Below are 20,950 nucleotides of genomic sequence, written 5' to 3' on the forward strand. Positions count from 1 at the left end.
ACATCATTTTGCTGCCTCAAAGAGCTGCCAGCAAGTTACTGATATGCCTAATTCATTTCAATCAAAATTTTGATATGAGAACGAATTTAGTTTTTTAAAAAAGCATAAGTATTTATTTGTGCTGCTGACTTTCTCACAGAAATAAAAGAAAATTGTTTGCTTTAAGGGTTATATTTCAGAATTCCACTCCAAAAGTGTTCTGACAATTAACAACAAACTTGGATCCCCTAGAAATCATTCATGCACCTCCTTTAAAAAAAAAAGAGAGAGGGATGAGCGTCTCATTAATGGACTGTACATTATAATCATAATGCTGAGACTACTGAAACTTAATATGTAAATGTGCTGAGGACAAATTGAACAACTCCAAAACGAAAAACAAAAAAGTTATCACTATTTTACAGGGTACAAGCAGCCATGTAATTACTTCAATCATAAGGTAAGTGCCATGTAATTACAGTACAAAGCTATTTACGTCTCACAGATTACATGGCAATAAAAACACGTTACCTGTTACCATATGTAGTAATTTGCAGTTGACAGTGACAGCTGGCAGATGTTGAAGACAATTTTAATAAGGTCAGAATAACTGTGTGAAATCTGTAATTGCAATATTGTAAAGCTACATACTCAGAGGATTTTCTTGGTTGTTTGTTTCTGTTATGTCTTTTTTTTAAAACACACTATCAAAATGTGAATGACCTTTCAGAAAGCACAGGTGCAGCTTTCACCTAGAGATCTGCAGAGATGTTATAGGTATGGTGGTCTTGAAACTTCTTAAACAAAACAATCTGTTATCAAAACAAAGCTAAAATATCAACATTAATTCTGGCTTTGTGAAACAATGCAAAGATCACCTTAAGATCTTTCCCTCTCTTTTCCTTTATTGTTGAACCTGTAGCTTGTTTTGCATATTTCTCTTTCAGTGATAACAGAAGAAGATAAGAAGATAAGACCTCTGTAGTCACTCTATTCCTCTTACTTGTAAAAACTTACTTTGTATAACACACAAAAGTTATAGTTTTCTATCTATATTCTATACCTGTTAAATGAAAATACAGCTGAATTGGGAAATAAAAAAGAACCAATTTTTATACAGTTCTGATCAGAAAGTGCTGACCACATTAATCAGTCTCTCTCATGAACAACAGATCTGGGAACAGGTTTTAATTTGCAAGCAGCTAGACTATCAAATTCAGCCTTCAGAATCCATCAGGAACAAAGAAATTAACTTCAGATGTCAGGTTGGTATATATAAATTAGTGGCTTTCTTAAATGACACATTCAGTTTTTGACTTGTAATCACCAATGAACAATAGCCAAGGCAAACACTATCTGTAAGGAGGTACTTTTTAAATTTTGATTTAAAGAAAGCAAAATTTGGGAACTGAAATCTTGATGATGTTTCTCTTGATAGTTCCCTCCTCCCACCCCCCTTTTTGGGGTTTAATGTCTACAGACAGCTGATCAGCTGTACACCTGCCCTAAGTCATCTAAGAACCAGAAATCTGGTTGTCGAGGTGCCCTTTAGAGCCAGTAAATATAGGCAGGCAGCATGAAAGCAAGCCTCCCCTCATTCTACAATGGACAGCTAAAGACACAGCTCTACCTCTTCTATGTTTAGATTTAGTGGAAATCAATCCCACCTATATAGCCACTACAGTATAGAAACAGTTGTCAGCAGGATACTTAGATGAGGTGAGATAGGGTATTTCATTTTTCTTTGGCAAAAGATGTGAATTCATCCATGGCAGCCTGACAGAAATCTCTCTTCATTAGCAGGCTATCAGTTGCCCCCTCAACAGGTTAGGATTTCTGATTGAGAACTACTGGGGGGGGGGTATAAAAAAATAAAAAACTTACAAAACAACAGGTAGCAGAATCACAGAATGGCTGAGGTTGGAAGGGACCTCTGAAGATCATCTAGTCCAACCCCCCTGCCATGCAGGATCACCTACAGCACATTGCACAGGATGGCATGCAGGCGGGTTTTGAGTATCTCCAGAGAAGGAGACTCCACAGCCTCTCTGGGCAACCTGTCCCAGTGCTCTGTCACCCTCACAGTAAAGAAGTGCCCCTTCATATTCAGCCAGAACCTTCTGTGCTTCAGTTTGTGCCCGTTGCCTCTCGTCCTGTTGTGCTGGGCACAACTGAAAAGAGACCGGCTCCATCCTCTCGACACTCTCCCCTCAGATATTTATACACATTGATGAGGTCTCCCCTCAGTCTTCTCTTTTCCAGGCTAAACAGGCCCAACTCTCTCAGCCTGTCCTCGTACGACAGGTGCTCCAGTCCCCTCATCATCTTCGTAGCCCTCCTCTGGACTCGCCCCAGTAGCTCCAAGTCCCTCTTGTACTGGGGAACCCAGACCTGGACACAAATGAGTGGCTTGAGCTGTTAGACAAAATCCCCCACACCTCCAAAAAGGTCATTTTTAAAAAAGATTTCCAGTATTGGATGGAAATTGTAGGATTGGCAGCAGTAACAAAGAAAAGCAGGAGGAGTTTAATACACACATCTGTCTGAGAAAAAGCAAATAACATTCATATTATGATGATGAAATAGTTTCCATTCCAACAGTAACTCAAGAAGATGTTAAACAGCAGCTACTAATTGGACATTTTTACATCAGCAAAGTTGGATAACTTCTATCCAAGTGTGTTGAAAGAGATGGCATAGGTACTGGCTGGATTGGTAATGCTTATCGTCATTATGGTTTGGAAAAATGGAACTGGAAAAGTTCAAAAGAACAGAAAGAACACAAATGCTATGTCAATATTTACAAAAGACAAATTAGATGCCCTAAAGAATTATAGGCCTGTCAGCCAGAAGTAGATTTTGTGAAGCAAAAATAATTTTTATGTAGTAGAAAAACTGATGAGGGATTGATGAGAGATTGATTATGAACAATTAAGCTAAGTTATACAATGAATGCCAATCAACAGATCTGTATACAACAGACTTACAGTTTTCAATCTGGGTTTTAGAAGTACGATTTTATGTAATATTCTCAGTCTTCTGCAAGATACTGTTTTGCAGCGTAGGATACTTGGCTTAATCCATAAAAACGATCCAGTATCAGTAAAGCACTTCCAAAACTGTATAAATGTATTTGATTTATGGGCTCCAGGATATACATGTAAATATGGAGTTTTCATCCAGTGATACATTTCTGGTACCATCCCATGGGACCTGCCCATGCTATTTGTCATTTAACAGTACCTGTCCCAAAGAAACCCAAAATTATCAACAACAGTGAAAGAATACTGATAAGTAATGAAAAAAGTCACTGATATATTACTGGGTGACTGCCAGTAAAGCCATGTAATTTGGAATAGATGCTCCCTGAACAAGAAAAAATTCTTGTTCAAATCTACAGAAAAATAGTACTGTTTCAAGTGACTGGATGTGCAAAGTGTTTCCTGGAAAGAAGGGAGCAGAAAGCAAATTAGAGGCCACGTTGACTATTCAGGCATGAGGTTTGATTTAATAAACTGAACATAGGTAATGGTGGTGATTACAAGACACCCAAGGGTATACATATTTGCACCTAGCTACAAGAGAGAAGGTGGTGGTTTCTACCCCAAGGAAAAAAAAAAATGCCTGTGAAAATGCTTTGGGGCATGGTTGGTAAATTTTCATGGTGCATCTGTGAGGATCAGTCATAGCCTCAAAGGACTGATGTCTGCTTTGGAGATTAGGGAATTACCAAGTTGGAGAAGAAAGATTTTATGATGTCTGTAGTTGACACAAGAATAATTCCCATCACACTACTGTTGTCTGTCCTGATGTCCCCAAAGAAGAGTGTTCAAATGTGTAGAAAAATAGAATCAAAGAGGTCAGCGAAGAGTCAGTAGACTGAGTGAAGGACGAGAAGAAAAAATCTCTGATAATGCCAAGGCTTGAGAAACTTCTAATATTTATCATATTTAAAAAAAAAAAGCAACAAAAAACTCCCTTGAAGCATACAGAATGGGATAAAAAATGCAATAGGCAACCATTAAATTGGATGAAGTTAAACATTAGAACATCTTTCCCAGATTGTAGTGGAGTCTCTACTACTGAAAATATTCAGATCATAAATAGATGTTCTGATCTCTCCTCTGAAACAGCTTAGAAGATACCTCTAAATTTTATCATGAATGAAGACAGACAAGGTAATCAAAACAAAACCTTCTGGATTTACATATACTCACTTATACTGAGTAACCAATAAATGCAGCTTTACTAAATTTGACAGAAGTCAGAGGATGTCCCTGAGATGTGTATTTCCTGTGCTTGGTTCCACAAGTGCCACTGCATGCTGCTCAACATCTCATGGTGTGGCCCTGTATTATGCTGAAGCATCCCAGACGTGAGATCAACTTACGTTCAGAGCAGAAGTAACTCTAACTCAAATAATATAGAGTTCACTACATTGCAGCTACTATAGGCTGCATTTGGCTCCTTGTGCTTAAGGCCGTTCAGACACAGCAAACAGAACAGAATATATGCTATTTCCCATTTACAACACAGCAGCCCAGTCTTTTCAATGCTGAGAGAAATACCTCTTTCGGGACACCAATGCATGTCTGCCATGAGGAAACACCAATCTTCCACAGAGGCAATGGCATTTCCTCAGGGACACAGCAGCAGAGAAAGCTTCCTGCTTACCTGGTCTGTGACAGGGACTGCGAAACATGCAGAAGCAGTAATCACTACTGCAAGAGGAAGAAGCAAGAAAGAAGGGGGGGAGGCTTAGGAACACTGTCTTGTAATTTTCCCTCTCTTTCCCTTCTCCAGCCATGAAGCCAGCAGCAGGAGCTGTTTAAGGAAAGGAAAGAGATCTGCAGGTGTCTTGAGTGAGATGTTTGCTTGCTACTCCTGCTGCTGCTTAGAAGCCACAGCACAGTCCTTTATCCCCACAGCTGAATACAAGCGAGGAAGCATTTTGTTCTTCTCCTCCTGTGGGACATCGGATAAACCTGTAGGACAGAAAAGGCCTGCCTACCAAAGGATAGACCACACTGACTTCAGTGTACTTCATCTAGCTGTCCACTGCAGAAACCTTTTTATAAGCATGAAATTCTTTGTCCAAATTTTCTGCATCTCACCAACTACACAGAAAATGCATACAGATTTCTGTGGAAGAAATTCAGCATTACTTGCAGGCATCACTCCAAAGGACTTCAGATCCAAGAGTAAAGATGTGCTGTTCACCCCTCTTACGTCAAATAGTAAAAGGTTCTCCAGGCTAACTTATCCCGCTGGTCACATGCATGAAATCCCTATGATTTTAATGGATTTGGCCAACTTATACTGGAGTTCAGTAAACTGCCCTGGGAGCACCCAGAAATGCACAGAGCTCCAACAATTGCAGTACTTTAGTCCGGGAAGCAAGCAGAACCAACTACAAACGCATAGAGAGCAGGCAGTTTGTCTTAAACAGTAAAAGCTTTTACCTAGTCCATTCTCAGAAGAGAAGCACTAAACTATAAATTTGTAGTTTAGATCCAAAAATAACCTATGCACACACACAAACAGGTCTAGAGGGCCTGCACTAACTCAGGAATTGAAACGAAAAGCTGTCTGTATGTGACTATTATTAGGTAACAGTTTAGAAAGCTTTTATTCAAACCAACACAGCAGAGTAAATCTACCTTAAATGCAGGAAGTATGCAAGGAAGAAGAGTCACCAAACTGTCATTCAGAAATATGACAAGATCAGTTCCTGCTGAAAACACATTTCCTTTTCCCAGCTGGGAACTTATTACAGGGAAACCTCACAATTGAGAAAACATTTCAGAGAAGAGTGCATATACACACCCACATTGGAACAGATTACCAATTGTTAGACTAGTGAAGGCAAGCATGTTTCTCTAAAGCAATCCCTTCTCCTCTCAGGAGATAAATCTTATGCAAACAATACTTGCTAACAACGAAAACATAAGATGTCAACAGCTTTCTAGTTTGTTATGCTATTTAATATCAAGTTTGTACCAAGCACAGTGTGGGAATAGAAAAATAGTGAAAAATACACAAAGTCATTTGTAAAGATAATCAGGTCAAATTCAGAACAGTTTAGTTAGAAAAGCCTCGAATGATCCCGAACTACAGGAGTTTGGGGGATGTTCTCATGAGCCAAACAGGCATAAACAAAAGAGAATTTTAAATATGAGATTAATCTGAGGTTACAGAGGCTACTATAGGTTGAACCAATGTGGATTAAAAAAAATAAATGCAGAAAGCAACAAAACTCCCTGGCATGAAACTCTCAGCGAGCCACAACACAGATGTTGTCAGTACTCTATGTAGTAAAATAAGAAAAGAGAGAGATGGACAACATAGTATCCTAAGGAAATACCCTCTGAAAATTCATTTCGCATTTAAAAATTTGCATATAAATGTGGAAGCCACACTTTTTCCATAAGGAAGCTTAAACATGCTACCTAGAACAATTTATCATCAGGCTGAAATACAAATTATCATACTTGAAATAGTTTGCAGACAAGAAGACACATGCTTCTACCTTGCTCTGTTTTATTTCAGTATTTACGGATTATTTAGCACACATTAATCCCATGGGATGATCTTCAGTTCCCATATGTAGCAAACAATTCCAGTTTGGAGTATGGCATTTGTCACTTACTACTCTGAAAAGACCGAGACTAATTCATGATCTGGAAAAACCCAAACAGTAATGCCCAGACAGATGATAAAAGACATCTGAGAACATACATTGGCATATATTCCTTACCAAATGTGTGCCTTGATGACTGATTATAAAGGATTCCTAGACACAACAGCCCAATTTGAGACAAGGCTTCTCCTTTAAGTGTGAAACCAAAAAGAATGAAAGAAAAGCCCATGAGAATTTCTCAGCAATTTATACTGAACCAGGTGATGCAAAGTTGGCACTGGAATGCTGCTTTGGTTAACATCCTGATTTGGACCAGATGCTTGTAGGTTTAATATCAACAGTGAAGCAACCTCACACAAACAAGGAAAAATCTTTCAACACATAGGCAACAAGTATTTGGAAAATGCCAGAATACAAAAGCATTCATGAAAGCCTTACGAAGACTGACCCACTTTCATAAAAAAGTAATATACAAATAGTTTTAAGAGGACTCTTTAAATCACTTTAAGACACTTTAAGTCTCACTTCAGTGTCTGGTAAAATTATGGAGAAGATTATTCTAGAAGTTACTGAAAACACCTAAAGGACAATGCAGTCATTGGTCAGATTTTTGTAAATGGCATTACATCAAGCTGATGACCTGTCACTAGGGGGGTTCCCCAGGGCTCCATTTTAGGACCAGTCCTCTTCAACGTTTTCATAAACGATTTAGATGAAGGACTTGAAGGTTTCTTGAGCAAGTTCGCAGATGATACCAAACTGGGTGGAGCTGTTGACTCTGTCGAGGTGAAACCTTGCAGAGAGATGTGGACAAATCAGAGAGCTGGGCAATCCCCAGCAATATGAAGTTTAACAAGAACAAGTGATGGATTCTGCACCTGGTACAGGGCAGCCCTGATTATACGTACAGACTGGGGAATGAGATGCTGGAGAGAAGCCCCACAGAAAAGAATCTAGGGGTTTTGATTGAAAGCAATGTGAACATGAGCCAGCAGTGTGCCCTGGCAGCCAAAATGGCCAACCATACCCTGGGGTGCATCAGGCTAGTCGGTTGAGGGAAGGGGTTGTTCTGCTCTGCTCTGGAGGTGCAGCCTCACCTCCAGCACCGTGTGCAGTTTTGGGTGCCATAGTATAAGAAAGACGTAAAGCTGTTGGAGTGTCCAAAGGAGAGCTACAAAGATGGTGAAGGGTCTGGAGGGCAAGATGTCTGAGGAGCAGCTGAGGTCCCTTGGTTTGTTCAGCCCAGAGCAGAGCAGGCTGAGGGGAGGCCTCATGGCAGCCTGCAGCTCCCTCACGAGGGGAGAGGAGGGGCAGGCGCTGAGCTCTGCTCTCTGGGGACAGCGACAGGACCCGAGGGAACGGCATGGAGCTGGGACAGGGGAGGGTCAGGCTGGGGGTTAGGGAAAGGTTCTACACCCAGAGGGTGGTCGGGCACTGGGACAGGCTCCCCAGGGCAGTGGTCATGGCACCGAGATGCTGGAGTTCACAAAGTGTTTGGACAACAATGCTTCCATCAGACATATGGTCTGATTTTTGGTTGGTCCTTTGGGAACCCAGGAATTGGACTTGATGATCCTTGTGGGTCCCTTCCAACTCAAATATTCTCTGACTCTGTGATTCTATGACTTGACAGGTCATGAAGAAAACGACCACCATACACACACACTTCATCCCTGATGCCAAGGCAAGGGGAAAAAAAAAGTCATGAGACAGCTGTCAGTAACAGCATGAAGTAAATAGGTGTTTCAGTGAATCAGGAAGCTCTCCAAGCTCTATCCAGAACTGCCTAGATGTTTTTCCCTTAATTCTCATTCCCACAAGTGTGAAAACACATTTACTGTTGAACAACGAAGTGTTAACGTAAGAGTTTAGTACTCCTGGTTTTCAGTTGTTTATTTTTTTTTTCCAGATAAAACCCATTCTATCTCATTTGGAGCCACTGCTGGATTTCAGTGCTGGCCTAATTTGTTTGCTTGCATCCTGAGGTTTCCTGTTTGTTTTCAAATATATCTGGGATCTTTCTCCTATGTAGTCCTTGGCAGTCATCAGCACCATATCTTCATGAACTGCACAATACAAGACCTAAGGTGAGACAATTCAGAACTGGGCCCCCCAAGGACACAACTCTAACTGGAAGGGATTTACATTGCTCCTGTTTCCAAACCAGACAAATCTATCTTTTCCTGGCACGTCTTTTTCTGGAGTGCCTAATAGCTCAGTCAAGGCAATGGAAATGGCAGGAAGGCAAACAAAGGAGTAAAGGTGTCATGGTCAACATTTTCTCATCTCAAAAATCCTGTACCTATTTCAAATAATTAGCTATGTGCTTGTGATAGTACAATCCTATCCTGAAAAGTCACAGTGACCACTTTGCTCTCTCCTGTAAATGCTCTATAATCAGAGAATAAAAGATGCATAAGGTTACCTTCTAAGTAAAATTGCACAATGAACCCAAAATTAAGCTGTTCTGAAAACAGTCAGAAGTACCGATTACTGAAGTAGGTGTAAAAGGTAGCTACTTCAAAAAATAAACAAAATGTCCCGTCCCTCCCCAGCAAAATATAACTAAGACAGCGAAAGTATCTGTTGTCAGATACTTTAGAGGGCACTAATTTGACAGAATCAATCAGGTTGTAGGCATTTACATATCAGCAAGCACATTCTTTCTAGTGTTGCAGCTCTCTGAAACAGATTACAAAGAAAACAAAATGTTTAAAACCAACCTTTAACCATTAGGCATTACATAAAATCTTCATAAACAAGCAGATTATTCCAATGTTTGTTCGCTACAGGAGTTGGTTTTGGTGTTGTTGTTTTTTGTTGTTGTTTTGTTTTGTTTGTTTGTTTATTTTGTTTTTACTGAATGCTGGAGACAATGCTCTCAGCTGGACAAATTCAGAGTATGACAGTTTTTATGTTCTTATCACCTGTGTAAGTGCTACAGGGAATTACAGCTCTACTATGCATTACCCACATGACACAGGCAGTTTATTTCTATAAAAATCACATTAGAGAAAACAAACAATAAAACCAAGTCAAAGCATATAGAGCTTAACAGCTGTACAGATTTGCAAAGCAACAGCAAATGAACAGATCACTGTGGGAGGAACGACAGACTCTCCCTAGCACTCTCCTTCCTCCTTTTTCATCCTATTTTTGACAGTGGGGAAGGCTGTTGCAGGATGTCATAAGCAACAGCACAGTAGAGGGCAGCTCTCTTGGCTTACCACACGACAAAAACTTAGGAATCTTCTGGACTGCAGGTACAAAGGTTGCCTTGCTGTTCCTAGATTCTATGTCCCTCTGCCATGATAGTAATGAACTAGAATGAACTAGTAATGAACTAGACTGCACTAAGGCACCCAACACCCGCGGCACACTCCCCACGCCGGGCTGCCCGCACCCTCTGGCGGCGCACTGCAGAACGGCGCCCGCCTGCACGGCCCGCAGCAGCCGGCAGGGAGCGCAGGCGGCGGCACCACCGGCAGCTGGGGACCCCCCGGCAGCTGGGGACCCCCCCCTGGCACGCTACAGCGCTGGGGCGGGGCACGGGCTCCGCTCTTTCTGCGAGACACGGTACGCGACGAGAATTCGGGCTCAGAAGCAAAACCTTTCTTTGTTTATTTGCAGGCTCATAAAAGCTCCCCAGAAACACACTGAACCGAGAAGATTTACAAATTGCAGCCTTAGTGGCCTACTAATGATAGGCAACTGGCATTTTAGAAGATGCAGCTGGTGTCTGCACAGCCTACTTAGGGGACTTGGCTTGATGAATACTGTTTGTACCGTTGCATTTGCCCGTGTACAACATTTTAATTTACAAAATAAAAGTTTGCTAATTAAGTTCTGAAGTGGTTTCTTAGTGCTGTTGTTTCCTAAGCACTTCCTAACAGAACAGATCCACAACTGGAAGTCCCATACAAAACAGTGAATTGTAAAGCCAACTACAGAAAGTCAGTTCAACCTAGTGGGACCTCCAGGTGAACTCAAGACGAGCATGCAAACCTATATAACATATATACCACTGGAAGCACTTTGCACTCCAGTCACACAAAAAGAAAGTAGGCAGTTTTTACTAACATGGCTTCTAAAAGTTCTTGACTGAACTCTTGGGTCTCACCTGTCAGTATCAGACAACAGAAAAGTTAAGACAGCTTAAAGATTTCTTCACAAGAAGAAGTGAGAGCAGTCTGGATGATTGAATAACTACCTTGGCTTTCACATATTTAAACCCAGCAATGAGGTATCCTAAGTATCTGTACCTGTTACAAACCTTAGTTATATTTAGTGTTCTAGAATTTCAGGAATGTTATTAAATTTAAAGACTACAACAATGTTAAGGGAATATGATAAGCGGTCAGAAAACAAACTTGAAATGTTTATGTTATAGAAGTTACTTGCAGTTCACATCTTTGCTATGCCTTAGTTTCTTCTGCTGCCCTGCACATTTAAGAAACTTAAACCCTTTTCCCTTCCTGCACCTGGGACGGGGCAACCCTGGCTATACGTACAGACTGGGCGACGAGACGCTGGAGAGCAGCCCCACAGAGAGGGATCTGGGGGTTGTGGTTGACAGCAAGCTGAATATGAGCCAGCAGTGTGCCCTGGCAGCCAGGAGGGCCAACCATATCCTGGGGTGCATCAAGCACGGCATCGCTAGTCAGTCGAGGAAGTGATTGTCCCGCTCTACTCTGCGCTGGTGCAGCCTCACCTCGTGTGCAGTTCTGGGCACCACAGTACAAAAAGGACATTAAACTGTTGGAGAGTGTCCAGAGGAGGGCGACGAAGATGGTGAAGGGCCTAGAGGGGAAGACATACGAGGAGCGGCTGAGGTCACTGGGCCTGTTCAGCCTGGAGAAGAGGAGGCTGAGGGGGGACCTCATCACAGTCTACAACTTCCTCGCGAGGGGGAGTGGAAAGGCAGGTGACCTATTCTCCGTTATCACCAGTGACAGGACCCGTGGGAACGGCGTTAAGCTGAGGCAGGGGAAGTTTAGGCTGGACATCAGGAAGAGGTTCTTCACCGAGAGGGTGGTTGCACACTGGAACAGGCTCCCCAGGGAAGTAGTCACTGCACCAAGCCTGTCTCAATTTAAGAAGCGATTGGACTGTGCACTTAGTCACATGGTCTAAACTTTTGGGCAGACCTGTGCAGTGCCAGGAGTTGGACTCGATGATCCTTATGGGTCCCTTCCAACTCGGGATATTCTATGATTCTAAAACAACTGCTCTGCCAAAATGACTGCCCACAGACTATACATGAGAACTTGCAGCATCACATGAGACCATAGTCAGGGGGTTAGGTGAGGAAACCTAACCACAGAAGCCCCCAGGACCAGATGGGCTGCACCTGAAGGTGGTGCTGGCTCATCTTGATGGTGACTGAGGTGGAAGAGGTCCCCGGCAAGTGAAAAAATGCAAATGCCATGCCCATCTTCACAAAAAGCCAAAAGGATTGTCCAGATGTCTGCAAGCTGATTAAGTCTAATTTTGGTTCCTGAGAAAGTCATGGGGCAAGATCTATGAACGAGGAAAAACATTACAGTCCAGGCAAGCAGACAACTTAAATGGGCAAAACTGGTTACACAACTGGGCTTGGAAGCATCAGTTTTGGTTGTACGCTACCTGCACCCCAGTGACAATGTGGAGTACCAAAAGGATCCCACCTGTGACCTGTTCTGCTTAACATCAGTGACCTAGGAGGAGCCACTCCTGTCATGTCTACAGGTGACCCCAAGCTGGGGGAACCAACTAATTTACTCAAGCACAGAGGGAGCTGGGCAGACTGGAGGAATAGCACTCGTGCAGCTCAGCCCAGAGAAACACCAAGCCCTGCCCCTGGGAAGGCATAGCCACGGGCAGTTTTCCAGGCTGGGCACTGCGGGCCTGGGCAGCAGCTTTGTGGAGAAGTCTTCAGGGCCCTGGGGGACAGTGAGGTGCACAGGAGCCACCTGGGGCCAGCAGCAGCAAAGGCCAGCAGCATGTGGCACAACCAGGAGATGGAGGGATGTGATGATCCCGCCCCAACTCAACACTTCTTAGACCACACCTAGATACTGAGTCCTCTGGTTTGGGCTCCCCAGTCCAGGAGAGACTTTGTCAAGCCAGAGACAGCCCAGCAGAGGCCCACCAGATGCTAAGGGGCTGGAGCACCTACCCTGTGAGGGGAGCCTGAAGGATGGGGCTGCTTCTGCCTGTGGAAAAGTAGGGTTTGGAGGCACCTCCAAGCAGCCTTCCCCTGCCTATGGGACAGTCACAGAGAAGATGGAGCCACGCCCTCCACAGTCATGCATGATGGCTGGATGACAGACGTGAGGCATAAGCTGAAACAAGAGAAGTCCAGACCAGACAAAGGGAAGCCTTCTGCCCCACAGATGGCAACAGTGGTGCAGGATGCCTAAAAGATCTGTATGGTCTCTATTCTTGAAGGTTCTCAAGATAGACTGCATAAAGAAACTGCACTTTCTGGTCTCCTCATTGCTTTTTGTGTGAAGACAGCCTAGAGAACCCCATGATTCTCTTCAGCTTTAACTGTTCTGTGACTGAGTCTACCTGCCAAGCTTCAAGACAAAACTGCAAATCTAGCAAACTCCTCTTGAACATTTCATTTACAGAAGTCTTACTTGTTAATTCAGTATGTGACAAGAATTCTACAACAAATACGATTTCTAAGTTGACAGTATTTTTGCAAAGCCATTGGCATGAAAATAAAACACAGGAAAATTTGATCAGCCTATTAATTTGGATCCACAAGCCTGAATGCTATCACTTTCCATTCTCTTTGAGACCGGGGAAGAGAGGCCTTCATAAGTAGCATCACACTGCCTGTTACTTATTTTCACCACAAGTATGAAGAGAACTGCATGACTCTTCAAGCAGATAATAGACTAACAAGACAAAGTCACCAGAGCTCAGTTACAGAGTTCATCTTCCAGAGCTCAGTTCTGTTTCACCTAAAGGCAGTGTAAAATACAAATAAAATCTGTACTGGACACAAAACACATTCGCTTTTTGGATCTAAACCTAGACTCAATCTCTTAAATATATGGCCAAAAAAAATTAAAAATAATAACAGTAAGTCCATAGATCGCAGAACCTTTAACACAGGTGGAGTATAAATGAAAAGGCCTACATTCATCTAGATCAGAGAAAACAGGAAGCAGATGTGCTGCTGGCATGTAGAGCGATAACAGAGCCCCTGTATTAGAAAATTAAATTGTCACAGCAGCAGCAGCAAGAAGTACATCACAACTCTTAAATAACAATGCAGGCCTGAGAGAGTTTCCTCAAACCACCCAACTCATTAGTAGAACCATGACATTTGCTTTTAAAAAGGTTTGCTGTGTGTAGTCCTCATGCCAGAGATTACTGAACTTCAGAAAAGGAGGACTTGATTCTTGTACAAGTAAACTGATTAAGACCTGGTAGCGTGTATGAAGTTCTTTGGATGAAAAGTGGCATATGAAAGAGCCATTAATCCTCCAATCTCCTCAGGAGGGAGGGAAGGTTGAGAGAGTGCAGTCAGCTAACAAGCTCTACAGCAGTCAGATGAAAAGATGTAAGAAACAGTTTGCAGGACTCTGAGACAGCTGCAATTTACAGGAGTCTTTTATTTTAAAGAAAAGTGGAAGGGACTGCATAAATACCAGCCCTTAAGAGTAACCTTGAAAACCCCAACCCAGCATTAACACAACATACAAGTCCTCAACAGTTTGAGGCTGGCTCACAAAGGGGAACAAATAACACAAAATCAATATAATTCCTGATAACTAAAAGGGGTTTTTTTTAGATTTACAATTTATTGGACATTATGTTTTCAAACTACAATAGAAGTCATCAGATTCCAAACATCTGCATCAATCGTTGCTGGTTATCTGCCTCCAGACTCCAGAGTGTCCAAGATCCAGAAGCAGAGCAATAGTAACTGCATTTATCAGCCCTACTTGTGAGTCATCATCTTGCGCTTCATCCAAGCTAAGGTACAGTATCTGACATATATCCATCACAGCCTGGGCAAAAATGGATGTTACCGTGAAAATGAGAATGACCACGGGAGGAAGGAAGACTTAGTGTTTGACCTTCCTTTTCTTTACTTAGATGTAGTCTATCCACACATGAACTTAAAATTCCACTCAGACAAATTAATGACTACATATAAAAAAAATTGCAACAAGTCAACACATTAAAACCAAACAAAAAGGTTGTCTTTCCTCCACAGCTGCACCAAGTCTATGCTTCCCTGTTTCTCCTATTGTACTGCCAGTTATTTGTCCTATACTAAAAAGATCCTAAAAAGCCACCCTTAATAGGAAGTTCTCCGTTGCCAAGGCAAAAATCATTGCCACAGACATGGAAAAAAAAAAAGATTTGTACAAAAATATGTACGTGGTCGAATGTGATCATTCCTACAAATCAGGGTATTCACATTTGCTCCCTAGATTTTTACCTATCAGTTCTTCCCTTTCCTAACCTCCTCTACTTTTCTTGCTTTTCTGTTCTCTTTGCTAATTACAGTAAGTTTTCAAGTATTCAAAACATATCAGTGAAGAACACCATCACTGCATGTGGTAAAACAGCTTTACACAAGGTAATACTGGAACAGTACAGGTCTTAATACACTCTAACAATGTTAATAGAAATCTTACAAATTATTTTTTTAGATGTCCCCTGGATAAATGCCACAATGAGCAGAAGCATGAGGGGATGCTACTGGATGACATCTCAGTTTCCCTACTTCCTTCCTTCTGCCCATTCCTTTTCCCTTATTCCGTACCTACTCCCTGCTGCAGCACAGAAGCAGTAAATCAGATATCTATCTATCTACTGTATTTTATTATCTATTGACAATTATATACTCTATATTCAGCCTTAATTTACTGCTCTCCTATAGCTGCAAGATTGAATCAGGCAGAAACCTTTTGACTGGCTGGGCTACCATGACCTTCTGTGCACACCCCAGCATTTGCTGGCTACCAAAGACCATTGGGGACCAGAAGACCTCGCTTCAGGATGTCAGGACACAGCCATCAAATTCAGTTCTACTCCGGATATGCATCTAAAAAAAAAAACAAAACATGTGCATACCACACCTCTCTTTCCAAGCCATTTTTCCACTGCACTAAAACAGTGGGAAAATGAGAATTGGCCATGTTATTTCCCATTATACATTCTATTTTATTTTCTGTTCTCCAGCAATGTCAACATAATATTTCAACTTTATTTTTCTCAAATTCTCTCAGAAGAGCATGTGTAGTTCATAATACAAGAGCACAAATAATTTACAGCACACCAATGTTTTTACACAAATCCTGGCCAAAGTAAAAGAGCACAGTCAGTGCATAAAATTTTAAAACACTTCAGTGTCACACTGCTACACTTCAGCTATTTGATTACTTAGATCAATATGTGCATTTGTCCTTTGCTGAACTCTTCACACAACATACTCTGCTGGATGGTGCCAAACAACCCGCTGGTGTCATAAACACTAACCTCAGATTTGAAGTGACAAGGAAACATCTATGGCAATGATGTAAACTTGTCCTTTTAAAGTTTTTTGACAGCAAAGACAATGGTAGTGCAACAATCCTTGACTCACACAGGGCAAATCACAGCAAATTCATCTGTCATACAAATCTGTAGACTCTGCAACATCATTTGTTGCAGAAATTTGAACAAGGCAAGGGCTTTTCTCATCAGTAACAGAAGAATGCCAGCTTGGTAAATATAATTCTATGACTGCATCTGCCACGGAGTGGCTCTGTTGTAACACTTACATATTTAAAACATGGATGCTATTTTTGATACTCAACATGCTAAGCTGGAGTGTGATTTAGAGAAAAATTACTCATTGCTATAGAACCATACAGTGCGTGGATGGCATGTTCTATGAGGTTGAGAATTCTGGGGGGAAAAAAAATGTATTCTGAAAAAAAAAAAAGAATGAGTCGAAGCAAATACTAAGTTAGGACACAGTTCAGGCTTCAGTTAGTTCTTCACACTGTTCTATAACTGAAGAAATGTTATTACCTCAGACACAGTAAAATAAAATCCAGCATTTGTGATCTGCCCAGATAGCAGCAGCCTTGACCATCACAGAAAGACCCATAAAATAGTCAAAATGAATTTTCAGAAAGCTTTCTACAAAGTTCTTCAAGCACTTTAAAAACATACTCAACCAAGTAGTCATGACAAAAGAGGGAAAAGCCTTGCATGGACAAGTAATTGGTTAAGAAATGGGAAACAGAGGATGAGAGTAAATTATCAATTCCTGGAATGGAAGGAGGCCACCTGTGAAATATCTCAGGGATCTGTGATGGATCTGCTGTGAAAAAGGTGAGCTGTAAGATGACAGAAATTGCTGGTAATATCTAGTTATTCAAAACAGTACAGACTAAGGATACATGGAGGGACATTCACAATGAGTGAGCACATTCTGCTTTCACTGAGTAGACAGTGGAATGGCAGGTGACAATCAAAAAACTGATCTACGTGGAGGGAAAAAGCCTGCAGTCCTAAAAAGCTAATGGCATCTGAGCTCCCCATTATATGACTCAGGAATGAAATTTTGAGTTCTGAGAGCCCCATAAAAACAGGAGCTTGTTTCTAGATCTCAAAAAAATAAATCAAGTGTTAGAAATAAGGAAAGGAAATGCCATAGAGTAATTGTATACATCCATGTTGCCACTTTAAATGTATCACTGTATTTTTTATTTTCATTTTTATCTCTGAAAGGGTAAGGCAACTGGAAGAGGTTCCTTGAAAGGACAAAAAAGATGACCAAAATATGAAACAGCTTTCTCTTCAAGACACAATCAATGCAATCTTAGATTTTCCAGTCTGAAAAGACAACTTTGGAGCAACATGACAAATTTTAAAAGTTGCAAGTAGGTTCTACACGGTGGTGATATCAAATAACTGTACACTGTCTCTTCAAGTGCAAGAATTAAGTGCCATTGAATTGAGTTAATCAGAGGCAGCTTCAAAAGGATAAGAAGTATTTTTACATGTCATTGGTTGTTGACCTGAAAAACCACCAGTTCATTGCCAAATGCGACTGTGGATTCTGCCTGACTTCACAAAGAAACTAGAAATAGTCAGATCTAGAACATCATAACAGATAACATTCAGAGCATTGACATCCACAGATGTAAGAGCATAAACCACATCTAACTCTGAAATTGCCTGCACTGAACAAGTCAGAAACTTGTCAGAGGTCAGGTAACAGTAGCACACATGCTTTTCCTGTCCTTACTCCTTCACAGACACTTGTTTATGCTTATTGTAAAAAAACAGGTTACTGTTCAAGGGATGTATTTGGTCTGACCCAGTATGTCCATTTCTGTGTTCTAATTCTGTCTTCAGAATAGCGTTCAGATAGCAGACAGAACATGAAGCAAAGACATCTAACAATTGTGGAGAAAAACATACTTAACAGAAGCTAATTAAATTACCACCACCCATCCTGTGTAATGAATGACTCATGGGTCCTATGGGGAAAAGGAAGAAGGAAAACTAAGCAATGTAAGTAATTAAAGACTACACCAAAACACACATGAAACACAGAAGGCAAATTAGGCAGGATTAACTTGCTTGTAACGTTTCCCAATCTATGACAGCTTGGCTTTGCCACCACAGTTCTAACATCTGTGTAAAGGTCCTGTGCCTCTAAAATGGCTTAGATAAGTTTCCACTGGCCTGGAACAGCTTGATATATGGGTCTTCTTATGAAGGATGTTATTCACATATCAGAATCAATGGAATGGAATATGCCAAGAATCTCACCTGCTTCACTGGAAGGAGACTACTGGCTAAACTATCAAAGATGGTGCTTTATGCTAAAATGGCTGACCTTGTATGAAGTAGATGAAGGAGCATTCAAACTGCATTCTAGCAGCTAAGCTGGGCATCCGTACATTGCTCCATCCATTTCAGACAGATCCAAAGTTCATATGACCCTACACAGAGGTATTATTGAACAAGAAGGAATCAAGTGTCATATAAACATGTGTTATATATATATACACATATAATATATACATTATATTGAATGTTATATAACATGTATGTTATATATATTAAAATATATGTATATATATATATGTTTTGTTTTGTTTTTCAATCCTGGGGTCTTTTATAAGACAAAACCTTCAGGAGAGAGTAGCAAATGTTAAATGGGGCTGAGTAAGTACACGTAGATTACAACTTCACAAAAGTTGATTGCTTTTAGGGATAGCATTTAGGGATTTTGTTTTAACAGGAGCAACAAAAAGCTAATTTACATAGAAGTTTCTAATGTTTGATGGTGGCTGCTAAGAGAAAATGTACAAAGTAGAGGTGAATTATACATGATCATACACGTACAGGAATATGAAATACTGTTTCTAGGTTATATTTTTAAAACCTGAGATTTAACGTCTTCTCTGAAAATGTTTGCTGTTCAGTGCCAATATTACTCTTAAAAAAATTAATCCTTCAAATGCTATTAACTTCTTAACTCCACAACTATTTTGTAGAAAAACGTCCCATAATTTAGTTACATACTATGAAAAAGCAACATTTCTTAAAAGGAAAAATATATATAAACTGAAATGTTATGTCTCCTTGGCTTTAAAGAAGGTCATCCAGGAGCATCTGATTTATCACTTCTGAGCTAATTATTATTTTTCCTCTGTCATGTCACCCTTCTAAGACAAGGGTCCCAGATTTTGCAGTAGTTGTACACAAAGGAACAGCACTTATTTATCTTTAATCTTATAAACTTATTTATCTTTAAACTTATTTATCTTTTTATCTTATCACTTCATCATTATTACATTTTTTGCCTCCATCTCCGGTTTCTGCTAAAAAACGAGGCTAGGAAGCTTTGCCCAATGATACAAGACTGTTTTTCTGAACAGTCACAGCTTTGCAGGTTCTCAGTTTGCATGTCAAGCTAATATCCTTGAAATATTTGTGTAACTCAACAAAACACACACCCTCTAGTATGGTTCTGACCTGCACTTGGAGGCATTTTATTTAGCATGCATTCATGCTGCAGTGGTCATTTATTTAAAATTTACTAAAGCCCAAAGGATTTAATTTTTGAGTGGGTGCATGTTTCTTCTTTAAACACAGATAATCTATTTTTAATAGCAACATATCCAATCTATGGGCTTTGTTAACCTTCTGCATTGAACTGGTATCTAGAAAATCTATTTGTGAGCTGTTTAAATAACTAAACTTATCTATATATAAAAGCATGGTCTGACATATTCCGTATAACACTCAATTCAATGTCATCAATAAGAGCCCAACTCCTGCACTGAATTACACCTTTCAAATACTATATTGGTATCATAGCATATGTCACAGTCTTTCAAATTTCCGTACACCCACTCATTTAAACTCATGAAAGTTGAAATAGCATTTTAGTATTAATTTTTATGTCCAGAGTCTGTCAGTCAGCAGAAACAAAAATATTAAACAAGACTTAAAACACACAGTTTAAAACTTAAAACACACTTACTGAAGTACTTACATTATCCAGGGAATAATTAACTAAATACATTTGCTGGTGATAGCTCAGCCACTTCATGACAAGGTAGTGAACTTTTACACCTACATCGAGAAATTGCAGCTGTTTCTCACTAATGTAAGTTCTCATTAGACAGAGGTGGGGAACAGATAGGATTATTTAAAGATACAGTCATCCAGACCACCAAATGAATCCAAATTTTATTTAATTTTATTTGAGAACCACTGGTCTAAGTTTAAGAAGAAAAAGTAATGCTTTTTTTTTTTTTTTTTCTAAATTCTCTATAAATTTCTGAAAAGGCCTGGAGGGCTTAGGAAAAAGAAACTACCAATATTTAATAGCTATACGTGCAGTTGAAAACCAAATGCAGAGAAGGACCACACAATATCTCAATATCCAACCCGTGCTCCTGGAAGGGATAGCACAATCATCGGCATTCCTCATGCACAAAATTAGTGCTTTATAATCGCTCTCAAATTTCATGGGATTTTTCTTAGTAATTTTACATGAAACCACACATACTGCCAGTGCCGGTCTCTTCTGAGGTTTAACAAAGACTGCTTTGCCACCATAGTGTGTCACACAGCCATCAGTCAACATCTTCATGTTAAAGCAGCATGCAATCTTCATGGAAAAGCTCTGCAGGATGCATTTTTTGTGACAAGTCATGCAGCACAGACAGTGAGCAGCAAGACAACTGAAGCAGACAGTGATTTAACAATACACGGTATGAAACAGTCAAATTAGCAATGCACAAGCATTAGGCAAAATAATGACTGGAGCTCAAGCAGAAAAACGAATCATGTTCAGCCGAGTAA

General features: G+C 40.6%; 1 protein-coding gene across 5 annotated transcripts in view; it reads right to left on the reverse strand.

Moving 5' to 3' along the window:
• Positions 1-20,950, reverse strand: part of ARL15 (ADP ribosylation factor like GTPase 15) — a 215,377-nt gene that overhangs the window by 161,160 nt on the left and 33,267 nt on the right. Inside the window, exon 2 of one of the 5 annotated variants that reach the window (XM_040542258.1) lies at positions 7,246-7,412. The exons of the other annotated variants lie outside the window; for them this stretch is intronic. Coding sequence (XP_040398192.1) covers positions 7,246-7,320 — 75 coding nt within the window. The 5' untranslated portion in view covers positions 7,321-7,412. The remainder of the gene's footprint in view (positions 1-7,245; positions 7,413-20,950) is intronic. 5 annotated transcript variants of the gene reach the window in all.

The sequence above is a fragment of the Cygnus olor genome, chromosome Z (genome assembly GCF_009769625.2).
Source record: "Cygnus olor isolate bCygOlo1 chromosome Z, bCygOlo1.pri.v2, whole genome shotgun sequence".
In the NCBI taxonomy this organism is placed as follows: domain Eukaryota; kingdom Metazoa; phylum Chordata; class Aves; order Anseriformes; family Anatidae; genus Cygnus; species Cygnus olor.